This window comes from Grus americana, chromosome 1 (assembly GCF_028858705.1).
Source record: "Grus americana isolate bGruAme1 chromosome 1, bGruAme1.mat, whole genome shotgun sequence".
Lineage (NCBI taxonomy): Eukaryota > Metazoa > Chordata > Aves > Gruiformes > Gruidae > Grus > Grus americana.
In genome coordinates this window covers 69,955,889-69,982,100 of record NC_072852.1, presented here as the reverse complement: position 1 = coordinate 69,982,100, position 26,212 = coordinate 69,955,889, and the positions used below count along the sequence as shown (strand labels likewise).

General features: G+C 49.8%; 1 protein-coding gene across 2 annotated transcripts in view; it reads right to left on the bottom strand.

Annotated features, from left to right (window-relative positions):
- LOC129204932 (chromatin remodeling regulator CECR2) overlaps positions 1-24,457 on the bottom strand; it is a 96,396-nt gene extending 71,939 nt beyond the window's left edge. For both annotated transcript variants that reach the window (XM_054821759.1, XM_054821768.1), the window contains exon 1: positions 23,946-24,457. In XM_054821759.1, coding sequence (XP_054677734.1) covers positions 23,946-24,119 — 174 coding nt within the window. In that variant the 5' untranslated portion in view covers positions 24,120-24,457. The remainder of the gene's footprint in view (positions 1-23,945) is intronic.
- Between the last annotated feature and the right edge of the window lie 1,755 nt (positions 24,458-26,212).

Below are 26,212 nucleotides of genomic sequence, written 5' to 3'. Positions count from 1 at the left end.
GTTTCTGCAGCTTTCAGCGCTATCAGCAGCCCTTATTGGACTGGGCTGGGAGCGGCGGGGGGAGGTTTGTATTTCCTGCCATCCCCATTAAATGAGGTAATGCGAGCGCGGGGCCGGGCGGCTTGGGGGGCTGGAGGCAGGGCACAGCCAGGGGGACCCCCCCCCCAGTCCCCCAAAAGGCTGGCACGGGGGGAGCACGCCAGCCTGCTCCCGAGAAACCCCTCCGGAGAGCCGCCCGCCCCTTCCCACTTCTCCATACTTATTAATTTGGCTGCCAAGGCAGGGGACCACCGTACCCCCATCCCACCGCTCCTCTGCCTGCTCCCCTCTCCCACCCCAAGCTCCCCTCCGCCTGAATTAGACACATTCCCCCTGCGCTCCCAGACGTCTCCATCCCCTCGTCCCCTGACAGAGCAATCATTTATCAAGTTGTTTCACGCGTTGTCGGGGAGGGGGGCCCCGGGGGACGGGGATTTGTTTCGTCCCTTTGTTGGAGCTCCACAGGACCGTCCAGCTTCGTCTCCAGCCAACTGCTGAGAGTTGCCGGAGTCCGAGAGCAAATGTTAAAGGGGCTGCCTTTCATCCGCAGGCTGATCCTGCTGCCTTTTCATTTTATTCTTCCAGCTTCTGGGATGTTACTTGCTTACACGCCCCCACACCCACCCCGGAATCATTCTGCATGCATGTTTTTGAGGGAGCAGGAGCTTATTTTCCATGCGCTTGTCTCTTCTCGCCCCCCCCTCAGCAGTTTCTCCTGTCACCATCCCACTCAGCCTCTGGGAGGTTTTTTTACCACTGGCCTTTTTCTCATCCTTGAATGTAAGATATCATAAACCGAATTTGGTTAAAGGCAAGTCCTGCTCGTGCAGCCCATCTCTTCCTTGCACGCGCTTTGGTGTATTGCAAGCTTTTATCCCCCCTCTCTGTGTGCCTGGGAGATGAATAACTACCTAGAGCATACCACCATCAAAATACAGTATTTTAGAAAAAAAAAAAAAGGATACTTTTTGGCAAAAGAACTGAGTAATACCAAAGAAAAAAAAAAAACCTTTTGAGCGCTCTCGTGCTTTAAGTGCTCTTGTGTTTTCCACATGTAGGACTGGAAGACAGACGATCTGGTTTGTATTGCAGACTGCCTATGCTCATGCAGGAAGCTCGTGCCAGGTCACCTAACCCCTCTGCACCGCACCGTGCCTCACCTGCGAGACCAGGATGCTGCCCAGCAGCTCCTGGGGATCCTGCCTGCGCTCATTAACCACCCACTAATGCCCTTAGGATTCCTGGGTGGAAGGAAACGTGGAAATACAGAGTACGTTAAAGCAGGGATGTCTACCTGCACCCCAAAGCAAAGTTCTTAGTTACCTGCTTGGGAACAGCTGAGTAACGACAGCGTAGCCAAAGGAGCTGTGAATCCAAACACACCATTTCCTTCATTTACCAAAGCGCATATGAAATGCTTGCAAATCTTATGGCTGCGTTTATTTTTGGACAACTATAGTTAGTTACAGTTTGTTTTCTAGCAAGCTGCCAAGACTGTCCTCTGTGTTTATGTGTGAGCATTTCCCAGCTATAGCTTCTTGTAGTCCTTAATTTAAAGGATGGACAGAACTTAAAGGCCAAAAAAAAAAAAAAAAAAAAGAAATCCTACTTGCTTAGCAGCCAAGTAGCCATTGTAAATTCCACACATTTCACAGCAGAGAGGGCAGGAGCTGCCTGAGATCTGATGTATTCCTCTCACCACCTTCCCTCCATAACTCTTCCTTGTGGAGGAGAGCTGGATTCATTTGCTTCCCAAGTCAATCAACAGAGTTCATGAGTCAGCCAAGGGAATGCTGAAAAGCAAGAGGGTACGCTCCTGCCCCCAGGAACTGATTACACTGCCTCTTAATTGTTCCCAGATTCTATTATCCCCGAAGAGACGGAGCAGCACCAGCACCAGTCAGCTTGTTGACAACATCCACTCCATACAGCCTACCTCATCAGACATACAGAAATTTGCATTTTTGCAAACCACGGATCTGTTGAGACTACAATAGTTAGGTTATTAAAAGGAAAAAGTCAGATCTTACAGATGCCTATCAGAAAAATCATCTGAGTCAGAGCTGCACATCCTACAATTTTGAGTCTGTTGATAATCACAGTCAGAAAACCATCTGATGCCAGGGCAGCTCACACCTATAACCAGTACGATACTCTGCACATCTCTGATCCACACAGTTCCCTCTGTTCACATTCTCTACCAGCGCTCATTATTTTTTTTCCCCTGTTCCCTCCTGTCCTCACCCAAATGAGGACACCCAAAGCTTCATTTCACTCTTCACTCGTTGTTAACTGGAGTATTTTGGTTTTTACACTGCTGCATGGCCTCACTTATTACTAGTTCTTTCAGATCACCCGTGCAGACTGTTTGACCTCCCTAACAGTTCAGGTGACAGCGTATGAAGAAAGAAATGCTACATTTAAGACTGTAAAAACAACCTGAGGTCTGTCCCATTATTCAAACCCTTTATAATAGTTATTAAATGAGTAATCACATACATCTCCATTACACTTCATTCAGTACATGGGAATGTGAGACTAGGAAGTAAAGACAGCTGCTCAATATTGATTTTTATCCCTCTTATTCTTAATGTATCCCTATGCCTAATTTGCTACATCACTTCTAAGCCTGGCCACCAAATAAGCTATTAATTGTTTCACAGACCTTTTTCTGTGGTGGCCTCTACGTAGTATCTCAATCCAATAAGCCTTAATTCTTTTCTCAACCTATTTACAAGTTAATGATTTCTAATTTGATTTGGCAAATGAGAAATCAGGGATAAAATAATGACCAACACTAGCAAAATTCACCACTCCATTTAGGAATCCAGTAGCTGCATCTCTATTTGAGATTACTTCCTAACCCCCAAAAGAACCCCATAAACCCCATGCTTGGCATTTTTATGGCAGCATTTAAAACACAACAGAGTTTTAATTGTCATTTTTCCCACGACTATGAGAAAGTGGGTAGGTAGCAATACACCCCAGAGGCAGGGAAAGCAAGGGAGATAAAGGTGCCTTGACCAAAGCCGCTCAGAGAACCTGTGGCAGAGGCAGGCTCTTCCCCGCAGCACCATTACCAATTTCAACTTCAGCACCCAGCTCTCGGCACTTCCTAAAGCCACAGTTCAGCAATACAGTTAAGAGAGCTTCAGAAGGTTCAGTACTGAACCAGAAGTGCAACAGAGCACTACCGAGCATAAACTCAACTCTGCCATTTTTAACACATCTCCCCAGTTTAGCTCCGTACTGGCTAGCACCCACGGCCATTCCTCAGCTGGCTAATTCAGTGAATGAAAAACACACCCTGATCTGGATCATCTGGATGACCAGCAGCTGGGGATGGAGGCACATGGAAGAAACCAGGGCCCCAAGCTGGAGTTCTGCAGTGCAAACATGGGGTGAAGGCACCTTTGCTCTCTGTGCTTCAGCCAACGCAGTAACTTGTGGGGCTGCCTATGACATGATTTGGGACCTCATGCCAGTCTCCCTTGGCTTCACCTATGCTCTCTCCCAGCTCCTACAATAGCTCGTAAACAGTTGTGTTGACACAGCTTGGGGGAAGCACGTGTCCCAAGCTGCTTCGGATGACAGCACTGCCACCAAGCTGGGTAAATGAAGATTTCTTATGAGAAATGGGGCATAAGCAACTCACCCAGAGCCATAAGTCAGTCTGGGTCTCTGCAACAGAGATGAGTGCTGAGACTGAACACGCAACTCTATATCAGTATGTTTCTGTTGGAAAAACCTGTCCTTATTCCTCTATTCCTACACCTCTTCCACTCATTTGAGGGCTTCATTGTAAGCCAGACAACCAAAATAATTTCACTTAAAAAAACCCCACAAAAAGTCCTAAATTTAGCTTCTGAAACCTGGATCATTCCTCCCCTCCCTCTTCATAAGCATGGCCCCACAAAGTTGAGCTGGTGGATGAAAAGGGGCTGTGATCTCTTAGGATAGAATAGTAGAGAGCCAAGGACCTCACATCTGCGTTGCCACTGGCTAGACCGACATGGCACTACACCCTCACTTAGCCAAAAGACAACCTTTCTTTTCCATTTCTCATGTCCTGCCCACCTTCAAGCTTCTTCAGCAAACAAGGTGAGAACCACATAGCTAACAGCTTCGTTCAGTGCACAGCCTTGATTTATACTCTCAGCACCATCTGCCCTACATAGCAAGCACTGCCAGTCTCCCATGACAAAAGCATGTGACCCTGTAATTAAAAACAATCATCATCTGCAGGTGCAAGGCAATGCATTAAAGGTTGCACAGACAACTCTAAATCTATCGTTTCCTGTCAAGTAATTGAATTTGTAATCATTTAGCATCAGTTTCAACACAGAAAACAATAACGTACAATAAACCCCTCACTACCATGTCACGGCAGTGGTTTGAAGCAGACACCTTCACCACCACTGCTACCACTTGAGCTCAAGTACAAATTACATTAGCAGACGAGCAGAGAATATCGCTCTTCGAAGCCCTCGCTGCAGGTCAGAAACACTGAAAAGCATGCAGGAACAGCCTTCTTTTACGGGCAGCCTACCCAAAGGCAAGCAGTTAAAACTGTTTTGTTTTAGGGTTCCCCCCCGCCCAGAGCTAACAGTTAGCTCTTCAACCAGTTACAGTACGGTTAGCAGTTGGATTTTCATGGTATCGCTATTGCTCTCACCTGCCCTGTTACAAGTTTGGGATTTTGCTTCTAGCTGATGACATTTTCTATATTTACAACAGCACCGAAGGTGAAGCGTTATGAACATTAATTAGGCATGCCAATATTTTCATTATTAAAATATTAGAGTCAAAAAATGAGGTTTAAGTGTGATGTCTTGTCTGAGCTGGTGCACTCAGTTCCTTTCTATCATCCATGGAGAAAGAGAACACCTTCAGAGTGATTCATTCCAGTCTAAAATAGACTCCTCATCTCTCAAAGATCAATTTCTTTCCACTGACAGTGATGAACCCCTGCATGATGAGTCTGACATGACAGTCCACTTTGAACACTAAATTATTCTTGCCCCTTTTCTCATCCCCACCACTTATTCCAACTCCTACACCACGGTATGGCTGGCACACCTGTTTGCCGGGCCATTCTATAAGCCAGCTCATAAAACTAATCCAGGCAAAAAAATAACTGGAAGGAAGGGGAGTTGAGGTGTTTTGCTTTTTTTAATCCACTGGCCAGATCAGCTCCCTAACCTCTTTCAGTGTGGCCCCACAAAGAGTTGTGCTGGCACACCTGAGAAAGTGCTGCTAGGGATGCAGGGACCAGATAGTCACCTAGTTTTTGGGCACGTAAAAGTAGATGAAATGAGCTAGATCGTAAAAAACCAAAGGCCAGAACTCTTGGGCTATCTGTTCTCAATAATAATAATAAAAAAATCTTCCTGTTTGGTCTACGGCATTTCTGTCAAGGCAACAGCTGCTATTTTGTGTGTTCCTTACCCACAGGTCCCATTTGGAGTGCTTGCGTAATGACTCCTGAAGTCAGGTATCAGTGCACAAGCAGCAACCATCCCTCAAAGGCAAACTATTCCCTACAGAATGAGAAACAGAACTGGCAGTTTCCAACCCTGACTTATTACCAGACACAGTTTGAGTGGAGTTCAAAAAAAACACCAGCAAAAGGTGTATCCCTGCCTCAGAACTAAACACCCTTGCTTCCCAGCTCCCACTCTGCCCAAGCTGAATTTCAGCAAAGTTTTAGACCATGCATTGTTAAGTATTCTCTTAAAACAACTCTTGTGACAATTCTGCTCTCTTTTTTTGGGGGGTGGGAAAAGAACCGAGAAAAATATTCTGCGGTCTTCAGATCATGGTTAACCTGATCCACTGTTGGCAGCAGCCTCAATCCAAGCAAGAGGTTGGACTAGAGACTTCCAGAGGTTCCTTCTGACTTTATAATTTTGTGATTCTATATTGGGGTTTCCTTATGAGTCTTCCCTGAAATCAAGTCTTGACTGGCTTTCCCTTCATAATGGTCTTCATAGATCATTTACACCTTCAAGGTCTCAGCCTCCATTTAGCATCACCTGTCTCTGTTCAGATGTCCTCTTTTGCTCTGTTCTCCACATGTGACATAGCACGAAACCAGGTGCACACCATGAATGGTCAGAAAAAGCAACAAGTGAAGCCATTACACCCAGGGCAGGACACCAGTGTGGCAATACTCCATCAATCATGACCAAAGGAATGCAATGAACAAGCATTTGGGGCTGGATGCATGTGTCTATATGAATGCTGAGGTCCACACAATGGTATGATTGAGTAATGTTCAACACACCTTGGACCTTTTGATGGAAGAAGGAGACATTAATGTACCCAGGCTAAAATGAAGCTATCTCCAAGCTGCAGTAGATGCCACTCCCCATCCTGCTTCTTATTGCATCTGGGAAGAAGTAGAAAAATAAATCAGGATGGTTCCTTACTTCCCAGCTATAGGAGAAAAGGCAGCAGGGGAGAGGATTCCTCTTCTTTGGCTGCAGAGGAGCAAGTCATTCTTCTGATGCTGCAGGTCAGACCTTGTACACCCCTCATACAGGGGCAGGAATAGAGACTCTTGCCCTCTTCCTCTGGGCAGGAGTCCCAGACTACAAATATGAGACTTGGCAGCTGAGTATTTGTCCCACAAGAGAGCTCTGGCCTAGATAATGTCAAGCATCTGCCTGTTAACCATGAAGAAAACATCAGCCAAGTACATTTGTTCCTCTGCTTCTGAGGAACCCAGAAAAATCTCCATGTAGTTCAGCATCTCCTACCCATCCCCTGCTCCTCATCCTGCCCCTGCCAAGCCACCAGTCTAGGCCAGGGCTCACATACAGTGTGATAACTTTTGTGCAGTACACCCAGCTAACAACATCTTGGCTCAACCCTATACAGCCTTGCTAATTTTTTGGGGTAGCCAGTGAGGAAATAAGGACTCAAAAAAAAAAAAGAGACGATGGGGAACTTGCAGAGCCCCTGCCATTTGTTTAGCTCAGACACAACTTCAAGCACTGCTGTAATTGTCTAGAAATCAAACAAGTGGTTGATAGCACCAATTAACACCTTCCAGCATAACAATACCTTCATCTCAGCTCTCCCCATTCTCTCAACAGCTTAGCATATTGGCACCCTGAATGGCTTCTCTCCCAGACAGCAGACAAACAGGAATATGGAGGGGAGCGAGGAGTACACCGTGCCCTAGCATGAGAAGGGGGGCAAGCCCATAGTACTAGCAGTTATAAAATCTTATATTAGAATAAAAAATCAGGAGTTGACCTGAGACAGACAAGGAGGAGAAACCGGTCTAGAGAAATATTTTTGATTCAGAGTTAAAACACTTTTTGTTAATAGCTACAAGCTGAGAAGATTTTTTTAAATTTTTTTTAAGACTGACCTTTCATGAAAAAATACAGTGGCCTCTGCGCACGGGGGGGGAAAAAGCCATATGAGCGATTTAATCAAAGTGGGGGAAGATTTTAAAAAATCTTCACATTTTCTTCAGAATAAAGAAACAGTAAAGACAAATAAGTTCTTATGCTTGTTACCTCTTGTGTAAACTTAAGTTTGCAAGCTCAACCACATGAAACAGTCTTGCATTACAGGAGCATGTAAGACTGTTTCTATAGCACTCCATATTCGGCGTACAGATTGCGTACCACACGGAGCAGCAGTCAGCTCTAGTTAACAAACAAGTGATATCCCAAAGATAAAACTTTGGTTTCAGCTGAGATGCTGCTTTCTGCGATTACAGCATAAATCTGTAGTACATCAGCTTGAACCCACTAGACTTGCTCCAAATTTACACTGCTGTGACCGAATACAGCATCATGCCTGACAGGGAGAAGGAAAGGGGCAAAGGCTCCTATTTTATTCAATATACTATTTTATTAAAGTAATAGGACCATGGATGTGAGATTCCCAGGATTTAAAGCAAAGCCAAATTTGTGGAGAGGCAACATCTTCTATTCGACCAGCAACTACAGCAGGAAAAAGTGAACAGCTGCTGGATTCAGAGCTGGAGTTTTCTCCCCAGCACTTGTGCTACCATTTAAAACAATAATAATAATAAAAAAAATTATCCTTGCCTGAAAAGAAGGCTAATTACCCTTCATGACGACACTGCCCATCTACCTTAAGATTCAGCTGGAGGGATAGCTGCAGCTTGGGCACGTTCCCAACGGGAAGAAGCCTCCGGCTTTGCTCCTCACCAGGGCGCGGGCAGGATGGCTGCTGGGAAAGCAGCAGCAATCCCAAACCGGCTAAGCCAGGCCGCCTTCCACCACACCCCAAGGGCCTTCGCCTCCAGCATTGAAATGCTAATCTTTGTCAACTCATAAACAAAAACAAAGAGGAGGACACAAGAGGTACAAAGCCTCCCCGAACTCCATCCCCAAACGGAATCTCCGCATTCAGGCTCTGTCTCATGGAGCATGATTTTACCCACACAGTGAGTCCCACAAGCTCCGATATCAAAACTGCTGGCAGGCAGCATCTTTATGGTCAGATGCATTTAAATGGCCACTTCCACCACATGCTAGAATATCCTTTGTTTCAGAAATCTCCTCAGAAAATAGCTTTTTACTGCAACAACACACCAGGCACAGACCTGCTAGCCTTACTTATTGCCCTTTTACAACAGGACACCATCAAATATTAATAATACTAAAACCTAACTGGCTTCTGCAGCTGGGCTTAATCTTGACCCTGCATGTGCTGAACACACATTTTCCTTGTCTCCCCACAAACCCACACTTTTAAGACCTATGCCTGTCTGCTCGCTCACAAAATGGGGGCAGCACCTTCCCGGAGACCCCGGCTAGGAGCCTGAGGTGGGTACCATAGCTCTGGGTCTGCCACAGGTTGACACGGGGCATGTAGGTCAGCTGGTGAGGAGAACAGGTCCAATGGCTTTCGCTGGAAGCAGAGACGCTAAATCTCAGGGATCGATAGGGACACACGATCCCAAGGCTCGCTGGCCCTTCCCTCTGCTTACTCCGCTCGTCTTTCGAGCCCTGTCAGCATACCCACATCTGTAGAGAGCCAACACAGGGGATCATTTCTCACCAGTGAATGGTGCCTACCAGAGGGAGCAGGCAACCATCTAATTACCCTGAAAGCTGCCCTTTTGTTTCCCACCCTCCCTGTTTTCTTCTGTCTCCTGACCTGTTTTTGCAGGCATTTCGGGCTGCCCGTCATGTGGAAGCCAGATTTTAAAGACAAAGCAGCAGCTCCGATATTTATCCCTCCACTGAGGATCACCTTACTCCGAGGGCACTGCTGCTACCGCTCATCTTCAGGGCAGAGGAAGAGGACAGATTCCAGCAACACGGACCACGGGTAAGGGAAAAGCCATTCTGCATGCCATGAATGAAGGAGCGGCAATTTCTTACTGGGGTAGCTGAAACCAGCTGTGGTTAACTTAGGCCAGAAGGTCCGAGGCTCTTCTCTGCCAAGTTTAGTCTTGGATGACAGTGAAATGTGCTTAATTTGACAGTTTCATTTTAACATGTGTGGGCAAAGTCTAGAAGGAGAAGGCAGCAGCAAGGGAGCAGAGTTGGATCATTATAAGATAGCTTTCCTGTTGCCTCAATCCAGTGCTCAGTACTAAAAATGGATACAAAAAATTATAGATGCTGACTCTTCACCCTAGCAATGAAATAATCGAACACAGTGTCTTCAACACGGTAACTATATTCTCACAAGTTATGAAAATTAGTCTTTCACTATAAATTTCAAATTTCAAACTCCTCTATGGCATTACAAAAGCTGAAAGCTTGGACGCAGCACTGGAAAATGTGAGGCTGGAAAACAGGGAAACTTTTTCCTATTATTCTTTTCACATTTTTTTTTAATCTGTAATAAAGGACAGTTATGGCATTGATAGGACTTCTGTGTCCTCCTCAAACTATAGGAAATACATTTGTATTCCTGTGAGCATGTGCAAATGCAGTTCCTCAAGCAGCCAGTGAAGCAGTAGAGAGGAATAGGAGGTCAACAAGTTTACTTAGTGGAATCCTCTCAAATGCATGGAGATGTCCTGGCTTGTTTGGGGCTACGTGCCAGTGAGGATGGGGAAGAAGAATGCTTCGAAGGTACATAAGCACATCTTCTGCTCTCCACTTGACTCTTCCTCCTGAAGAACTATGAAGTGCATATCTTTCTTTATAATGCTTTGCTCTTCATTAGATGATGCGAAGCCATTGTCTGGTTTACAACACATGCCTGGGCACCAATTTCCATAAGCCCAGTGCATTTTCCTGGCTATTTGGGCACAAGATTTGTTGTTAGAGCATTGCCAGACATACTGATCGCCTACCAGGTAGGTCAAACACCAACTAAACTGGAAGGTATAACAGTGTGTCATCTTCTTCTCTCCAGGCTCTGGATAAGAAAGGACCACTTTGGCAGTCCAGCACTGGCCACTTTGCAACCATCACCCCCTTCTGCTCACAGTCCCCACGTTGGGGAAGCTGCCCTCTCCATTTCACACAAGTGCACCCCAGGCACACAGGGCAGTGAAGGGTTAATTTAATTAGTTCTGTGTGTGCTCAAAGAATTACAGGCAACTTCATTTAATTATTAAGTAGCCAATCAGGTAATCTCTGTATCTGATTAGCACGCTAATGAAATAATGTCTTCCAGTTCAAAGCTGTCATTCCAATCAAGAGACAGCCCTTCAGCTAGAAGGAAAAGCTGGCCAGGTTTCCATGGGCTCAAGTCTTTGGATTTTGGAGAGGGGATGGGAGCAGGGAGTGGAAAGCCTTTCTGCCTTCCCTCTCATCGTCTCTGTTCTCTGCACAGAACAGTGTGGCTCCCCCTTCCAGATGGGCAGGCACCTTGGCTCCAGAGAGGCTCCCTGATGCTCCAGGCGAGCGTCCTGCGTCACCACCACCGCGCGTCCCTTCTCTCACGCTCCCAGACGCCCGAGACAACTCCAGTCGACCAGAGCCGGAGAGCGCCAGGCCGTTCGCGTACCGCCTAGGCACTGCCAACTGAGAGATCTGCTAAATATGTGGGGCATGACTCTGCTATGGTCCACATGGGAGAAGAGTCACACAGCAAAGCCATTATAGCACTAAGAGGAAGCCAGAAACCCTCTTCCCTCCCCCATGCCGCACTCTGCTCTTGTGTCATATGCAGTTATTTCCAGCCTGGGGAAAAGTGCAAGGCGGCAGCTGTCACACGAGGCAAGGACTTGCCCCTTTTGAACAGGGATTTCAGGACTAAATGACCCATTACAATTAACACAGCTGCAAGAACTGGGACACTTCCACACAGCCCAGAGAAGGGTTTCAGGAGTGGGGGAGGAAAGGAGAAGACAAGCAGAGGGTTAGCGTCGTACTTCCAAGACCTGGCATGGAGTCTCCCACCCCTCTGCTTTTTAAGTATTAGCTCAGCTGTCCTCTTCCAACTGCTACCACTCAGCCTAAGCACAGCGAGGCAGCCAAGCCGAGATGTGTAGCCCAGCCCAAGCCCACCCCACACCATCTCCTCCATCAGCCCCTTATTCACACGATTGCCCCTGCTCAGACCCAGCGCAGAAACTCCCTTTCCCAAAGAGCAGCACCGGCTGCTTTTTGCCTAGCCATGCACATTTTAACTTTTAATTAGCTAGCCCAGGTTTATCAGAGGACCTGCAGCAGGATGTGGTTCAGCACGACTGAACCATCCCAGTGTTTATCCGAGGAGCCCGACAGATGTTGCTGTCCACGCTCAAGCCTGTGCTGCTGCATCTGTACTTCTGTGTGTCCTCTGCTGCTGGTTTAAATGCTAACTCAGCTCCAATTGCCGCAGCTGCCAGCATGCCTTTGCACCGCAGGGCGGGCATTGCCATTTCTGAGCACTAGATCACCTTCCCGGTGATGCTTCCTCTCCTCCAGCACATTTCCTAGGAGAAGAGTGGAGCCTCCAGGGTGCTCTCACCAAACAGCACTAGTTTTGTTTAAGTCACCACGCTGAAAACAAATACAGAGAGAATCCCAAGAGGAAGCAGAAAAATTGCGAGCAGTCCCCAGCCAGCCAGCCGGCTTTCTATGAGAACGCTGAATTGTTAACACTTTTTGTTGACCTTCTTTTTCCCTGAGCGTATCCCATGAACAAGAAACAGTGCTGCCGAGAGGGAAGACATATCTCCCTCTCTTCTCTCTGCTGACTATAGCCATTCCAAACGAAGGAAGGAAACCGGTTAGATCAAGAAATTCAGGCTTGGACAGCACAATGAAGCATCCACTAATAATCAATCCCTTCACAGCAGCCTTCCTGCCAATTGGCTACGGACTAGGCAATGATTATAAATTGTAGTTACTTCTCCAAGGAAAAACAACACAACATCATATGGCGGTCCATGTTCATCCTTTAATTCTGAAACCAGTCCTGCTTACAAAAAAAGAGACAAGTCTTTCTAACTGCCCATCCTGGAAAAAAAAAAAACCCAGCCTGAAATCCAAAGCTGGGTTCCTCCTGGCTTGTGCTTTGCGAGTCACAAAAACAAACCCTCACCCAAAAGAGATAAAACTTGTGTCATTAAAGTTAGCAGAAAATTCTAAAAATGCTGAGAGGGGGAGTTTATTGGCTACCAAGATACTACTGTCAGCCCCGTATGTCTGGCATCCCGCTACCTCAGGAAACGCACACAGGAGAACCTGCCGAGGCAGAGCTGCCCCACCACTTATTAACCAGCATGCAGATGCAATTTGAGCCTGACTGAAGCTGCCACCTGGGGACCTGCATTCCTTGACAGCTCCGCCATGCACATTCCAGCCCCCTCATCCCCCAGCCCTGAAACCAGGTCAGGGAGGCACAGCGTGACCTGATCTCCACCTCTGATAGCACCAAGCCCTGTCCCATCCCCTCTTGCCACCCTTGCCACAGTCAGGCCACATGCGCCGCCTCCCCCCCTGCACGGAGCAAGGATACAGATACCCATCCACACAGGCGAAGGGACTCCCTCTCAATGCCATGGCTATTTGCGGATCAACCACCATCCAAAACTTCCCCAAATGAGAAAGTCCGGGCGTTTGGCAGGTCAGGCGCTTACTACAGTGAGTAGTTTGTTCCGCCGAGGGACTCGTAACACCCTCCCAAATTACACATTGCCCTTTACGGGATGCCGCAGCAGCTGGAATCGGCTCCCTTCTCACATTCCTTAATAAGCACTTCCATTGGAGAGCAGGGTGGATGCAGGGCATCAGCTGCAGTTAATCATACCCGAGAGCTGGGCTCCCTCTCCCCATGCTCCACGGCACTATCTCCAGCCTAAGAATATCCAGCACCACCCGCCCAGCTGGGGCAGGGGGAGTCAAGTGGTCCGAGCTCCCAGGCATTACAGGTCTCCCTGTTACAGGAGACTTTCACTCTGCCTCCCCCAAGCAGCAGCCTTCAGTGGGGCCCCCCGATAGCTGGTTGAGATCCTACAGATCATGGAAAGATAATCCATTGCACTACTAATGCACTATTGCAGCTGTCCATGGAGAAAATCCCCTTTCAACAACAACAAAAAAAAAACCTCAAGCCCTTTGATCCTCTCCAACACACTATTATCTTAAGGGCAAAATAGTCTTCTGTGCCGAGGCACCTTGTATCGGGCTGAAAGAAAGGAAATCGAGACTGCTATTCCCTGTTTATTCTACATGGCTGCCCTGTCTGACAAGGCAAGCCGCTCTGGCCTCTTCAGCACAGGCAAGCAAATCCTGATGGGTACATACCTGCATTGCTGGGTGACCAGAGCCTAAGAGAAACTTTTCTGGGGGAAAAAACGGTTTGGTTTTTTTTTTTTTTTTAAATAAAAGCCTGAATTTCTAAGAAAGAATCATTTTTTTCCGTCTTTTGGTTTTGATGCATAAGTGTCAGCTACAGTGAGATTTAACTGATTTCTGCTGCATACTCAGGTCTGACTTTGGAAGGAACAATTTAAAGGACAATTTAAAGTTGACCACCATCAACTTTAATTTAAACTTCTAACTAGAATGTTAACTTAAAAAAAAGAAATATAACAAGCCTTGATATAGTACCAAAAAAACAAACCCCAAAACCGTTTTACGGAGGCTGATAAGAGTTCTTCCCCAGGTGCCCCCCCTGCTGCATGACCTCTTGTTACCTGTGCAGTCTCACTCCACCTGCTACCCGGCGCTGCAGTGCGATAAGCGTTTCTTTCAGCAGAAGGGTCAGCTATAAAAAGCCCTTCCCCTCCCTGCTGCCTGTTTCCATTCCCGTGCCGCTGCTTCAGTCATGCTGGTACAACCCTTTTGCAGGGCTGCGGATGGAGCCGGCTGGGGGAACCGCTCCTGGTTAGACATAGCTCACTTGGGGGGGGGGGGGGGGGGAAGTGTTGCGGTTTTTAATCCGGGTGAGCAGTTTTACTGCCATCCGTGATGGGTGGCAGGAGCTGCCGTGGGAAGGCAGCTTGAGAATTGATGTCCTCTGGTTCCACCAGACATCGTTTATGAGTCCGCAATAACAACACAGGGAAAATGGCCACATGATGTCAAACCCTCCGGTGAAGAGTAAAAAAATAGGAAAGAAAAAGAAGAGTCACTTCTCTCATGCCCTGAAATCCTATTAATTTCAGAGGTACTCACAACTGCACTTTATACACGGATTTTTAGAAAACTCATCTAAAAATCCCAACAAAGTGTTATTCCTTGTGCATATTTCTCCATCAATCAGCCATTAATAAGTTTTGAATTCTTAGCTGACTCAACCAAAAGCAACAGGAGTGTTGGAGACTTGGACACAGAGTTTCTATAGAGAGTGCTCACCAGACTTGGCCCCTGCAATCATCCCAAACACGTTTACATGCCAATGCACACGTGTGGCCTGGGAGCTGCATGGGACAAGAGATGATGCTTGCAAGAGGAGCACGCAGAAAAGAGGAGAAGAGAAGCACTGAGAAACATCTGACATGGGGATGTGAAGGGCTGCCATCCTCCACATTCAGACTGGGGAACCCTTCTGAAACCGGGACTCACTTTTACTTGCAAGTGCAACGTAGCTTGCATTTGAAAACATATTTCACTTTTACAGAGCGCCCTTAACATTACTTATTCAGGTGCCATGAAGCATCCTATGTGTTGGGGCAGTAAGAGTTAGGCTTCAGTGAGGTCTTGAAGTACCACAGGAAAGCACGGTAGGGGTCTTGCTTGCTGAGCTTTTTTTTCCTTGTTTATTTTTCAGCGTTTGAACCTTCCCAGCACACCAGAAGAGGGAGCCTTTGACTCCTCTCCCATGCTCATCATTTGTTTTATATTAGCAACAATGACAAGCTCTATTAAGAGTCAAGCTCTTTAAGTGAACTCTCACCCTTTGCCTCCTAAAACAAACAAAAACAAGCAAGGGAAAAAAACCCAACCACAACCCTCTTTGCCTTGTGTTATGGATATATAAATATTTTCGCTGCCACGCAACTCCCTGTGTACAGGGCTCACCAGAAATGAGAAAGTTAGCTCTGCCTTCCAACCCTTTGGCCATGCAAAGCTCCAGCCCCTTTATGGCAGGCTTAGCTGGAGAGAATGAGCCAGAGAATTAACGGCTTTACAAACAAGGAGGAAAAAGACCCTCCAGAGCTCCTTTTACATCACCAGCCCCAGCAACCAGAACTAAACTAAGGCTAGAGTTTCAAGAGCCACAGTGGATCGACCCGGCAGCTCGCGGCCACCAAAAGCATGAGGTCCCGCTCCCACCACAGCACAGCAGGACTGCAACCCCCCAAAACCCAGGCAGGACTCAAGCTAAGCAGCTGGGCTGGCGCCGGGGAAGGGGCAGACCACAAAGTCAGAAGCACAGCCAAGGCAAGAGCTTGAAAGGGACCGAGATTGTCCTTCTGGCAGCTGGCAGCCCCTTAAACCAAAGATTCGGGTTTCACTGCTCCCTCAGCAGCGCGTGTGCTCTCCTTCCCACCGGGCTGAACACGCCAGCTCAACCACATCGATGTGAAAACCAAGAGACACCCCCACCACCCTGTTGCTGAACTAAGCTACGTAATATAGGGAAGAGCCGAACCAGTGTAAGTACATCTAGGGTGAAGAGCTTGCACTGTTTAAATCAGATCAGTCCCAAAACTATGTTAAACTGGTGGCCTGGCCCAGGGCAGAGGTGGCCTGAGGACCATTATGCCCTTCATGTTTCAGATCTTTTGGTATTAACTGCACATACTGCTTTCTCCAGCCAGCCCTCAGCAGCCCTATCCTGGATGATACCAGCAGCTTTGCTTTTTCAGTGAAAAGCTGGTGTTTTAGCTAGGCATTTACAGGATATAAAGAGTTCGTGAAGAAGTTGAGCCAGCTCTGAAGGCAGCTGTCACACTGGGCTGCAAGGCCACCTCGGAGCAAAGCAAAGACCTTGACTGCCATCAGCCCGTAGTGTCAAGTTATTCCCCCGTCCCTGGTAAAGGCAGACTTAAAATCCCCCCCCCAAAAAGCAGAAAAACATGTGTTCTGGCAGAAAGCAAACCACACTAGGACCACTCTTCCCTCATCAGCTGTTTTCTGTGCCTCACACACAAAAGGCCACAAACCCCTCCTAATTGCAGGAGCCCTCCACCTAACAGACCCTGCTCTCGGGGCCCTCCTCCCCAGGAACTGGGGGAGAACTGGGGCACAATAGGAAGGAGACCGGCTAAAGGGAATAGATCTGTTAAATTAACACATTTTCTGTCAACCAAATCAGCTGCCCCTAGTGCTATTGTTGGTGAAACAATGGAGACCCCAGGAATGGGCACCCATTAAAAGGAACAAGCCTGCTGAAAGGATACACTCTGAGGCACAGCCTTGTGTGTTTAACAGGATTCTCTACTGTAAGGAAGGAGGAATCACTAGGCTGCATTGTTCCCACCACCACAGCAGATGCTGTTGCTTCTGGTAACGAGGGGGAGAAAAAAAATAATAATTTTCATAGCTACCTACAATAAGGTTTACACGATAAACTTTTAATTCGGAAACTTTTAACTGCCTGGCTGTTGTCATCTCTGCCTATAGCCCTTTTCTTGAGGAGATTTTTGCCTGAAAGAAGTCTATGAAAGCATCCATTGCCATTACAAAAGTTAATTCTTCACCCTTCATGCAGGCACTTAACAGATGCCAGGGGCAGAATGGCACGGCTCTGCCGGCATTATTCGCAGGGAGAGAAAGACAGCAGTTAAGCAGGTCTACACATAAAGCTGCAACACTTTAAAGGTGTTACTTTTAGCTGGTTTGGTTAGAGCAAATTCCAAAAGGAACAAACTTGAGGCCTAATTTAGATGCACTGTGCAGAGGTTTACATCAGCTGCACCGAATTGGGACAGGTTTGTGGTAGTCGAGTCTTTATAAACAAAGCAAACTGCAAAGTCATATTTAAGCTACTACACAAAACATTTGGTTTTCCTAGCAGGGAAAGACTTGCACCAGATTATCTTCAATTGGTTTTTAAACAAGTTCAGCTTAAACCACATCAACTAACACCAGACATGATTTTCAGAGTCAGCAGCACCAGAAGTGGTAATTGCCTCCAACTACTAACACCACAGAAAATATGTAGTATCAACCCCCACGTATTGCATCCAAATCTCCAAAAGTCTTATCGCGTTTCTCTCTCTCTTCTGCCTTTGACTGCTACAGTCATTCCCCAACTCCCCTGTCACCTAACTCAGATCCATTCAAAATGTTGCTGTCAAAATAACCTTCCTTATCTATTGTTCAGACACCCTTTGGCTGCGTGCAGTCACTTCTTGTTTCTTTTCATAGGCTTAAGATAATGTTTTAACTCACATATCAGCCTCCTGAACTACCTATTCCTTCTTTTTGTATCCAATTACACTAGAGTCTCATTATATAAAATGTAAACACTTGTTAAAAAGTTTAAGATCTACAGTTGGGAAAGATGTGACTTGCATTTGAAATGGAAACCGATATAATGCTTCCCAATTTGCAGACCACTTGAAACAACAGCTCTGAGAAGTATCTCTCTCTGCCTCCCCCTCCATTAATCTCAATGAACTCTAGAGCCCAATACTGACATGTAGAGTGTTAATGATTCTATTATGAACAGAATAACTAAGGCAGCAAAAGTGAAGACCAGCAAAGTAAGAACTGCTGCTGGGACAGACACGGGGAAAGGGATGCGGCACTGCCAAAGCAACTAAACCAAACAGAGGATGGCAGAGGTAGAAAGAACAATAAATGCAGTACTAACCATGCATTTCATTTTGGTTTTTAAACTTCGTTTTCAAACAACAAGTACCCAGCTCCCACCCTCTACTCTGATGAAGCCGATGCTGCCTGGGGGAAGTAGAGCCACCGTGGAGTGACTGTGGTATATAACCTGAATTCACAGAGCTGTCCATAAATGGGTATCTCCACACGATGTGACTGACACTTTTTCTTTTCAGTATGTTTGAAGTCCATCATTTTTTCCAACCCTGTCTACTTGTCGTACAGCGCCTCTCCCTGCACCGCCAATTAACTCTACCTTTCCTCAGACAATTTGCTTTTTCTAAAGCCAGTTGCTTTGCGCTACAGTGAGTTTTAGTGAGCAGATCTATTGTTCGCTCTCATTTCAGACAGTCAATGCCCACTCCCTTCCACTTTAACGTTGCCTACCACCAACAGGAAAATGGCACGAGGGATGGACATTCTAATGCCTGAACTATTCTACCGAAAAAGCATTTAAACCAACTCAGGCTTACCCTCTATGAGTGGAGCTGACCTACATGAATTCACTGACATTTGCATCAGCTTGCTGCACTTACTCGTCACATTGATCTTAATTAGATTCTAAAATCTTCTGATCAGAAAATACCTGGTCATCTCAGCTATCGTACAGCACGATGAGGCATCAGTAGATGCTGTACATGCTACTGTAATACAAATAATATTGCAGTACCAGCCCAGAATAGCTATAGAGAGATGAAGGCTTTGTACTGAGGTACCGTATCACACTGCCTGTGCAATCAACCCATACAAACCAGTGACAGAACAGGAAGGCTGTGCCATTTTGGTGTCATGGATCACAATGGATGCACCCAGAGGGCACAGACCAAGGGGCTCCACAGAGAAATTTCAGCAGGACCTAACATGACAGGACAGCGGAGGTCAAAGCGCATTCAGCCATCCTGTCCTCACTAGGAAAAATAATTTTTTCAAAGTATTAAAATTCTAACACATTTAGAGTTTAACATGTTAAAAAATGTTATTTGCTTTTAAAGCTGTAGCTGGTTTGCACAGATAGAAGAAACCCTGTTCTTTGCTCTCTCCTTCGCACAGCCGCAGCACAGCTCTCCCTCTCTCCACACTCTTCCTCCTCCCAGGGGACCCACGGAGCAGTAGCAGCCGCCGGTTTGTAACAGCCACATAATATTCCTGACAGAAAGAGCCTGTTCAGGAACCGACATGGCAGATACCGCACTACAGGAGGAAAAAGGTGGGCAAGAGCAGCGGTGTCCTGTCTGTGGGTGGGAGGAACATACCTAAAGGTAGAGCCAGAGCCCAAAGTGGTAGGAAGGGGCAAGAGGGGAGGAAAAGCATCTTAAAGCCATAGTGAAGTTAACAGCAGAGGTAATTTGCCCAAAGGCGCTTTTAAAAACCACAGGAAAAGATTTATGTTTTCCCTGTGTAATGTGGCTTTTCCCCCTTTTCCAAATAAACCAAGTTAACAACAATGTTTTGACTATTTTCAAGCACGTTCTGGAAAGTCACCTCCCTTGGACCTACCCAGGCAGAAGTTCCCAAATGTTTTAGTTCACAGCTCCTGGGAGCACATGCCAAAGAGCTGGGTGGCCACGCCACGCTGGCTTCTGTTTTCAAGTTGCACTGAAACACAGTTGAAAATGTTAAATATTCTCCTAATATTTTCAACGCAAACAATCCCTACAGCTCCCAGGAGAATATTTCGGTTGCAGAGGGGAGGGCACACGGCCAGGAGACACTTTGTCAGGAGAGGTGTCCCACATTACAGTCCAGTCTTGAAGAGGGAAACAAATAACTTCCTATCATCGCCTGCACTAACCTGACTGTGGAAAGCATCCTTTTTGTCCGTTGAGGGAAGGCCTACCAAAAAATAACGTGTCCTGTAGAGACAGACCTTCTCCCACTGGAGCAGTGTTAGAGTAGGTAAGGACAAACCCACTCGATGCAGATTTTATAAACCACTGAGAAAAAAGGCACGACAAAGCCCAATTTTTGAAGTGGCATGAAAGTTTTGTACAGCAGATGGCTGACAAGACAGCCATTTAAAGGGGGGGGGGGGGAAACAGACCCACCCCAGAAGGCAGAATTGCTCTCTGCCATCCTCAGAGATCCACGTAAAAACACGGCGTGAAGCCGAACACATCCTGGTGCACCCGCTTCTGGCCCACTGAACTTTTGACCCGCTGGCAGTAGCTGAACCCCTCCTGAGTCCATCGCCGGGCGATGCTGTGGCGGAGATTTGAAAAGAGGAGCCCTGCGCCTCGTCAGGCGCCTGCATCTGCCGGAGCCAGCATGGGGGCTGGCTGTGCCCACCCCCTTCCCGAACAATGCCCAGCGCCCGGCCTGATGGATGCGCTTCTTTCTTTCAGTTTTGGACACCCCTTTCCCAGTCTCTGGCTATGCACTGGTCCAGCAAAAAGAAAAACAAAACATCTGCTTCCCAGGTTTCTGACATCCAGCTGCTGATGGCAGCCCTGCATCTGGAAGCTTTGCTTTCTTTTGGGCCAATAAGTAGAGGGCAAAAGGTTTGCATTTAAAGAGGAAAAAAAATAAAAATTAAAAGGGCTCCGTGCTGCCTCCCTGTACTAAAGCCCTCAAACTTCTCAAATACCATCAACAAATCTGCTCTGCACGGGAGGGATGGGTCCAGATGGCCTATCATTACAGAGCCTTCCAGATAGCTGTGGGCAGACCCACCAGAAGAAAAAAAAAAAAAAAAAAGATCAGGCAGTGAGGGGGAGAAAAGGAAAAAAGAAAAAACCCACAAAAATAAACCCAAAAGATAGCTACAGCTTTTTTTTTCTTGTTAAAAACTTATTGAAAGATCAGGTTTTGTCTGGTTTGGGGACTGCAGAGACTGCAGCAGTGAAACTCTGACCTCACCCTCCTCTAAAATTGTGGGGAGGGAGAGAGCAGAGATTGTTACATGCAGAATTACTGTTTAAAACTTTTTCTTTTTGTAACAATGTTGTAAAAGTTTAGCACCAAACTGCTGGCTGGAGATACACTAGTATCAGAAAAAGAAAAAAAAAGCCACCAACCAGGTTTTAACTTGGGAGGAGCTCAGCCCTCCCAGGAAAAGGAGAATCTCCTCCAAAGCTGACTGCATCCAGAGTAAGGCCATCCTTTACAGATACGGACACAGTCGGACAGACATTTGCCATGAAGCTCAAGGGGTTTGAGCGTGACCACCCTCCAGCTGAAACCCCTCCCCGCTTCCCCCCCCCCCCCCCCGGTGAGCTGCCCCAGCTCTCCATTTCTGCTTCCACACACAAGAAAACAGGTTCACCCAAAAACACCTGTTCTACTTTGCATCCAAATGGACCGGGGGCACTCACCCCTGCGTTACCCGACAGGGACAGTAACTTTTGAGGGAAGGGGCAGTAACTTCTCAAACCACTCGCATTCAGCCACAAGCGCACCTCCACACAATAACCAAAGCTAAAGCAAGAAAACGTCATTTGTAGATGAGCAGAGTTTAAATTTCTGATGGCTGGCTTGGGGTTCCCCCCCCTCCCCGATATTTGCCTCAAGTCCTAGCATTTCCCCAAACCCCTAAAAGAACGGCCACCTCCATTTTATTCAGACACCCCTGAAGCTCAAAGCCCATCTCAGAGGCAGCAGTGAGACAGCCAGAATGGACGCCAGCATTCCCAGGTCCAGAACCAAGGGAGGAGCTTTCTTTATGCACTTGAATAAAGTACAAGCAAAACAAAACAAAACAAAAAAATCACACAGAACAGTACTCTCTGAAAAAAAGTATAAGTTCCTTCGCTGGCCATCAGTTTCACACCATGAACTGCTTGGGCAAGCTCTTTGTGCAAAGTGCCATTACCAGATATCCCTGAAACCGGTGACGAGATTGGAACGACTATGCCAGGCAAGGGGTAACAAGATGGTGAGCTTCATGGAACAGCAAGTTTTGAAACCTCCTGCACTGGGCTGCTCACACTGTGCCGGGGAAGGAGATTTACTCTGCATGCCTGAAGACAGAGTTCTGACAGCTGCATCCGTCCTCTTGCAGCATCCCGATTTGAACCGCGATTTATACCATCCCTCAGACGAACGCAATCCTTTAAAACCCGTTTCTGCCAAACGCTGCAAGGCCATCCACACGCACAGAGGTTTCTGGCGACATTTACAGTGGGCTGCTCCTGCTCTCTAACACCCCCAGCACCGACCCACACGCACACCCCAGGCAACCCCCCAAAAAAGCAAGTTAATTTGTTCCCAGTGATGTTAACTCCCCCACCCTAAGCGTGCTCCGGGAACCAAAGGGGAGCCCACATTTACTTCATTTGTGAAGCAAGCCAGATGCTAATTGCCTCCAAAGGTGAAAGGCTAGTGCCTTGGCCCTTTTATCATTGTAAATTCAGGTTCCTTCAAGACTTTGCGCTGCTGGGCCCGAGAGCCTCCCCCTTTAATGGTTTGGCATCAATAGGAGGGGGAGGGGAGTTCCCTTTCGCAAGAAGTTGCATCATTGAGAGACCTTATCCCCTTTCAAGATTTCGCACCGCATAAGGGATTCCCCCTCTTCAGAAATTCACATCCTGCTCGAGGAGTTTTGCTCTTTAGGGCTTCGCGCATCCCATTGAACTTTTAAGCATCTTTGGAATTCGCATTCACGGGGCAATTACTGTCTTTAAAAAACACACGCCACCACGTTATTCACCCGGTTTATTGCCAACGCGCTGGCAAGAATAGCTTTTCACAGCAAGCACAAAAGATTTCCTACCAGGACACACTTTGTTTGTAACATTTGTAGCCGGAGCACAAAATATTTACGGAACATTAGCCACGCACACGAAAATAAGAATTAAAAAAAAAAAAAGGCACAATAAAGTTACAGAGGAAAATGGGTAAAAAGGTACGAAAGCCGAGAGTTTTCCTTACGCGGGGGACTGAGGCGGTGGTGAAGGCACCGTCGCTCCCCCGGAGCCTCCGCGGAGCCGCACAATGAGCGGCGCGGTGCCCTGCGGTGCAGCCCGGGCTTGCCGGGATGCGGGAAAAAGGCTGCACCTCCCGCCGCCCGGCTCGGCACGGCTCGGTGGCGACCCTTCGCGCCCCCCCTCCCCGCAGTGGCACCGGCCAGGTGGGGATCTCCTCTCTCCCCCCTCCCCCCAACAAAAGGGACCAACTTGAGCACAGGCTGAGCGGGGTGGGGACACCCCCCCACACACCCCCCAACAACAGCCGCGGGTAACCCCGGGGGAGGTGGGGGTTACCGGGCCGGGCCCGCCTCTCGCCGCCACCATTTTGGGCACGGGGGACCCACCGCCGGCTCCGTGCCGAGCCCCCCCCCCCCCTTTGTGTGCGGACACCGGCCCGGCGGAACAATGCGGCCCGGCGGCGCCCGGCCCCGCTCCGCCCGCGGCTGCCCCCGCCGTGCGCCCCGCCGGGTCCGGAGCCGGGGGGTCGTGCCCGCCGCCGCCCGCCAGCGCCCCGGGACGGGCGCGCCGAAAGTTTGCGAGCGCGCCCGGTAAGGACGGGGAAGTTGCTGCATCTGCCGCAAGCGGAGGGGAGAGCCCGCGGTGCATCGCGCCGGGATTCAGCGGCTCACCGGGGGTGGGGGTGCGCCCCTCGCCCCACCGCCCGCCGGCGCGGGGCACGGGGAGCGGCGTGCGGAACCCGCCGGGCAGCGGGAGCGCAGCGGGGACGGCGCCGCGGCACGAAAACAGCCCACGGGCTGGGGCGAGACCGGCCGGCGGCTGCCCGGCGGGGCGCGCACCGGGCGGGAGACGGTGGCCGTGGGTCTCTCACCTCGATCTCGAAGTCGGGCAGGCGGAAGGCGGTACGGAAGAGGGAGCAGAAGTGCGCGATGGCCGGGACTTCCCACCAGGAGCGGAGCTCGTCCAGCGCCACCGCAGCCTCGGGACCGCCGGTGCCGGCCACGCCGCCGCCGCCGCCGCAGCCGCCGTCCTCCTCCGGGCACATCTCCCGCGGCCGCCGGCTGCCTGCCTGGCTGCCGCCCGCCCGCTCGCTCGCTCCCTCACTCCGCGGGCGGCTGCGTGCCGCCGCCGCTCGGCGCTCCGGCTCCGCCCGCCCCCCGGCGCCACGCCGCTCAGCGGCCGCCCCCCGGCGGCCCCGCGCTGCCCCCTCGCTGCCGCCCGCGCATGGGGCGGCTCGGCGCCGGCGCGGGGGCGCTAGGGCCGGCGGGGGCGCTGCTGCTGCTGCCGCTGCTGCCCCTGCCGCGGGCGGCCGCCGCTGCGCGGGCCCATCCTCCTCCGCCTCCCCGCGCCGCCGCCCGCGCCCTGCAGTGCAACCGCCGCGCCGACGGGAACAGATGGGCCCGGGCCGTGACGGGGGGGGGGGACGGGACACGACGACGACGACCCGGGAGGGGAGGGGCGGGGTCCCGCGCGGGGAGGGCGGGGCTCGGGGCGGGAGGGCGAATGGGAAGGTGAAGTCGGGCGGGGGCGGGGCGCGACGGGCCCGGCGGGGAGGGGCGCGGGGAGTGGACAAAAGGCGTGAGGGCGGGGTGGGCGGGGCCCAGGCGGATGGGGGGGGGGGCTGCGCGGCCGTGCACGAGGAGGGGGTGGAGCCGGCGCTCATCACAACAACAGGCCCCCCGCGCCCGCCCGGCCACGCCTACCGGGGCGGGGTCACCGGGGGATGGGCGCGGCCGGGCAGTGGGCGGGGGTGACGGCGGCGGCCGTTGTGTCCTTACGCGGCCGTTCCCGTGTCCCCCTCCTTGCGCGGCGGAGGGAAGGGGCGCCCCGGCCTCGCCTGGGCGGTACCCGCCCGCTCCCCCGCCGGAGTGAGGCGACGGGACGAAGCGCCGCTCTGGGCTGAGCCCCTCGGGGACGTCTCAGGGCGCGTCCCCGCCGACCAGGGAGCCTCCGCCCCCCGCCTGCGGCCTGCCCCTCGCCTCAGGGGTCATCCGCCTCTGCCCCTGGCCTGAGCCCTCCACCCCGCCTCAGCCCCTCGCCTCGGGCCTCGTTGGTGTCCGCCCTCAGCCCGGGTAGATCGCTTGCCCCGGTCCCCAGGGCGCTGGGGCTCGTCTTCAGGCTGCCCGGGACAGTGGTTCAGGCCCAGTGCCAGACCTGTGTCCCCAGCCCGGGCCTTCGGGCAGGTCACCAGGGCTGGCCGTGGCTGCTTAGCGGGGCAGAGAGCTGCTGGGGTGGCTCCTGGGTGCAGCGAAGGGGGAACCCGCGAGGACTTCTCACTGGGTATTTTTGAGTGAGGGAGCCCAAGCAGCACTTCTTGTTCTCCACGTGCTGCTGCTGCCGCGAGGAGCCATACACCCTTCTCTGTCCTAAGGCGCTTTAGTGTCTCACCTGTACACCCAGTACCTCCGTTTCTCCTGGCGAGTAACACTGCCCTATTCTGAAATCTATTACAGAAAAACATCCAGCCACAGTGAGGATTGGGTGGGTTTTGTTGTTTGGGTTTTTTTTTTTTTTGCGGGACTGCTGTAATGAGACATAGAGCTCCAGTGAAACACCAAACTGTTAGAGCTTTGCATGCTGGCAGTGCATCACCTTACAACCTCTCAGTTTGCCTCTGTTGTCCAGGTTCAAAATAATTGCAAAGTATCGCTGTGCACAGCTGCGCCAGTCTAAGGTCTTACCTCCATTGCAAGCCGGTGTTTAACCACAGTTTAGGACTTCCTTCCTTCTGCTCCTTCCTATCTTCATCTGGCCGGGGCCATTTTTATACCAGTCCCACTTTTCCTAGCTTTTCCTTTCCTTATTCAGTTAACTTTCTCACCTTCAGCCTCTCGCCTTCACACCTTACATTCCCTTGTTGTTGGGCTCAGCGCAGGACGGCAGAGCGGAGACACGCACAGCTCGGCCTGGGGCCGAGGGCGATTAGACCAGAAGTGACTGGACAAATCCCACGGCATGGTGATCACCAGCATGGATGCAAGGAAGCAGTGAAATGCCTGAGATGAGGTTGGAGGGGGAGTGGGATGTCCCCTTCCAGGGGCAGCCTGAAGAGCAGGTGGAGGAAACCATACTGCAGATGTCCTGCGCTGTCTCTGACTTGGAGGCACCAGAGAGGGAAAGGCCAGTGGCATCAGTCAG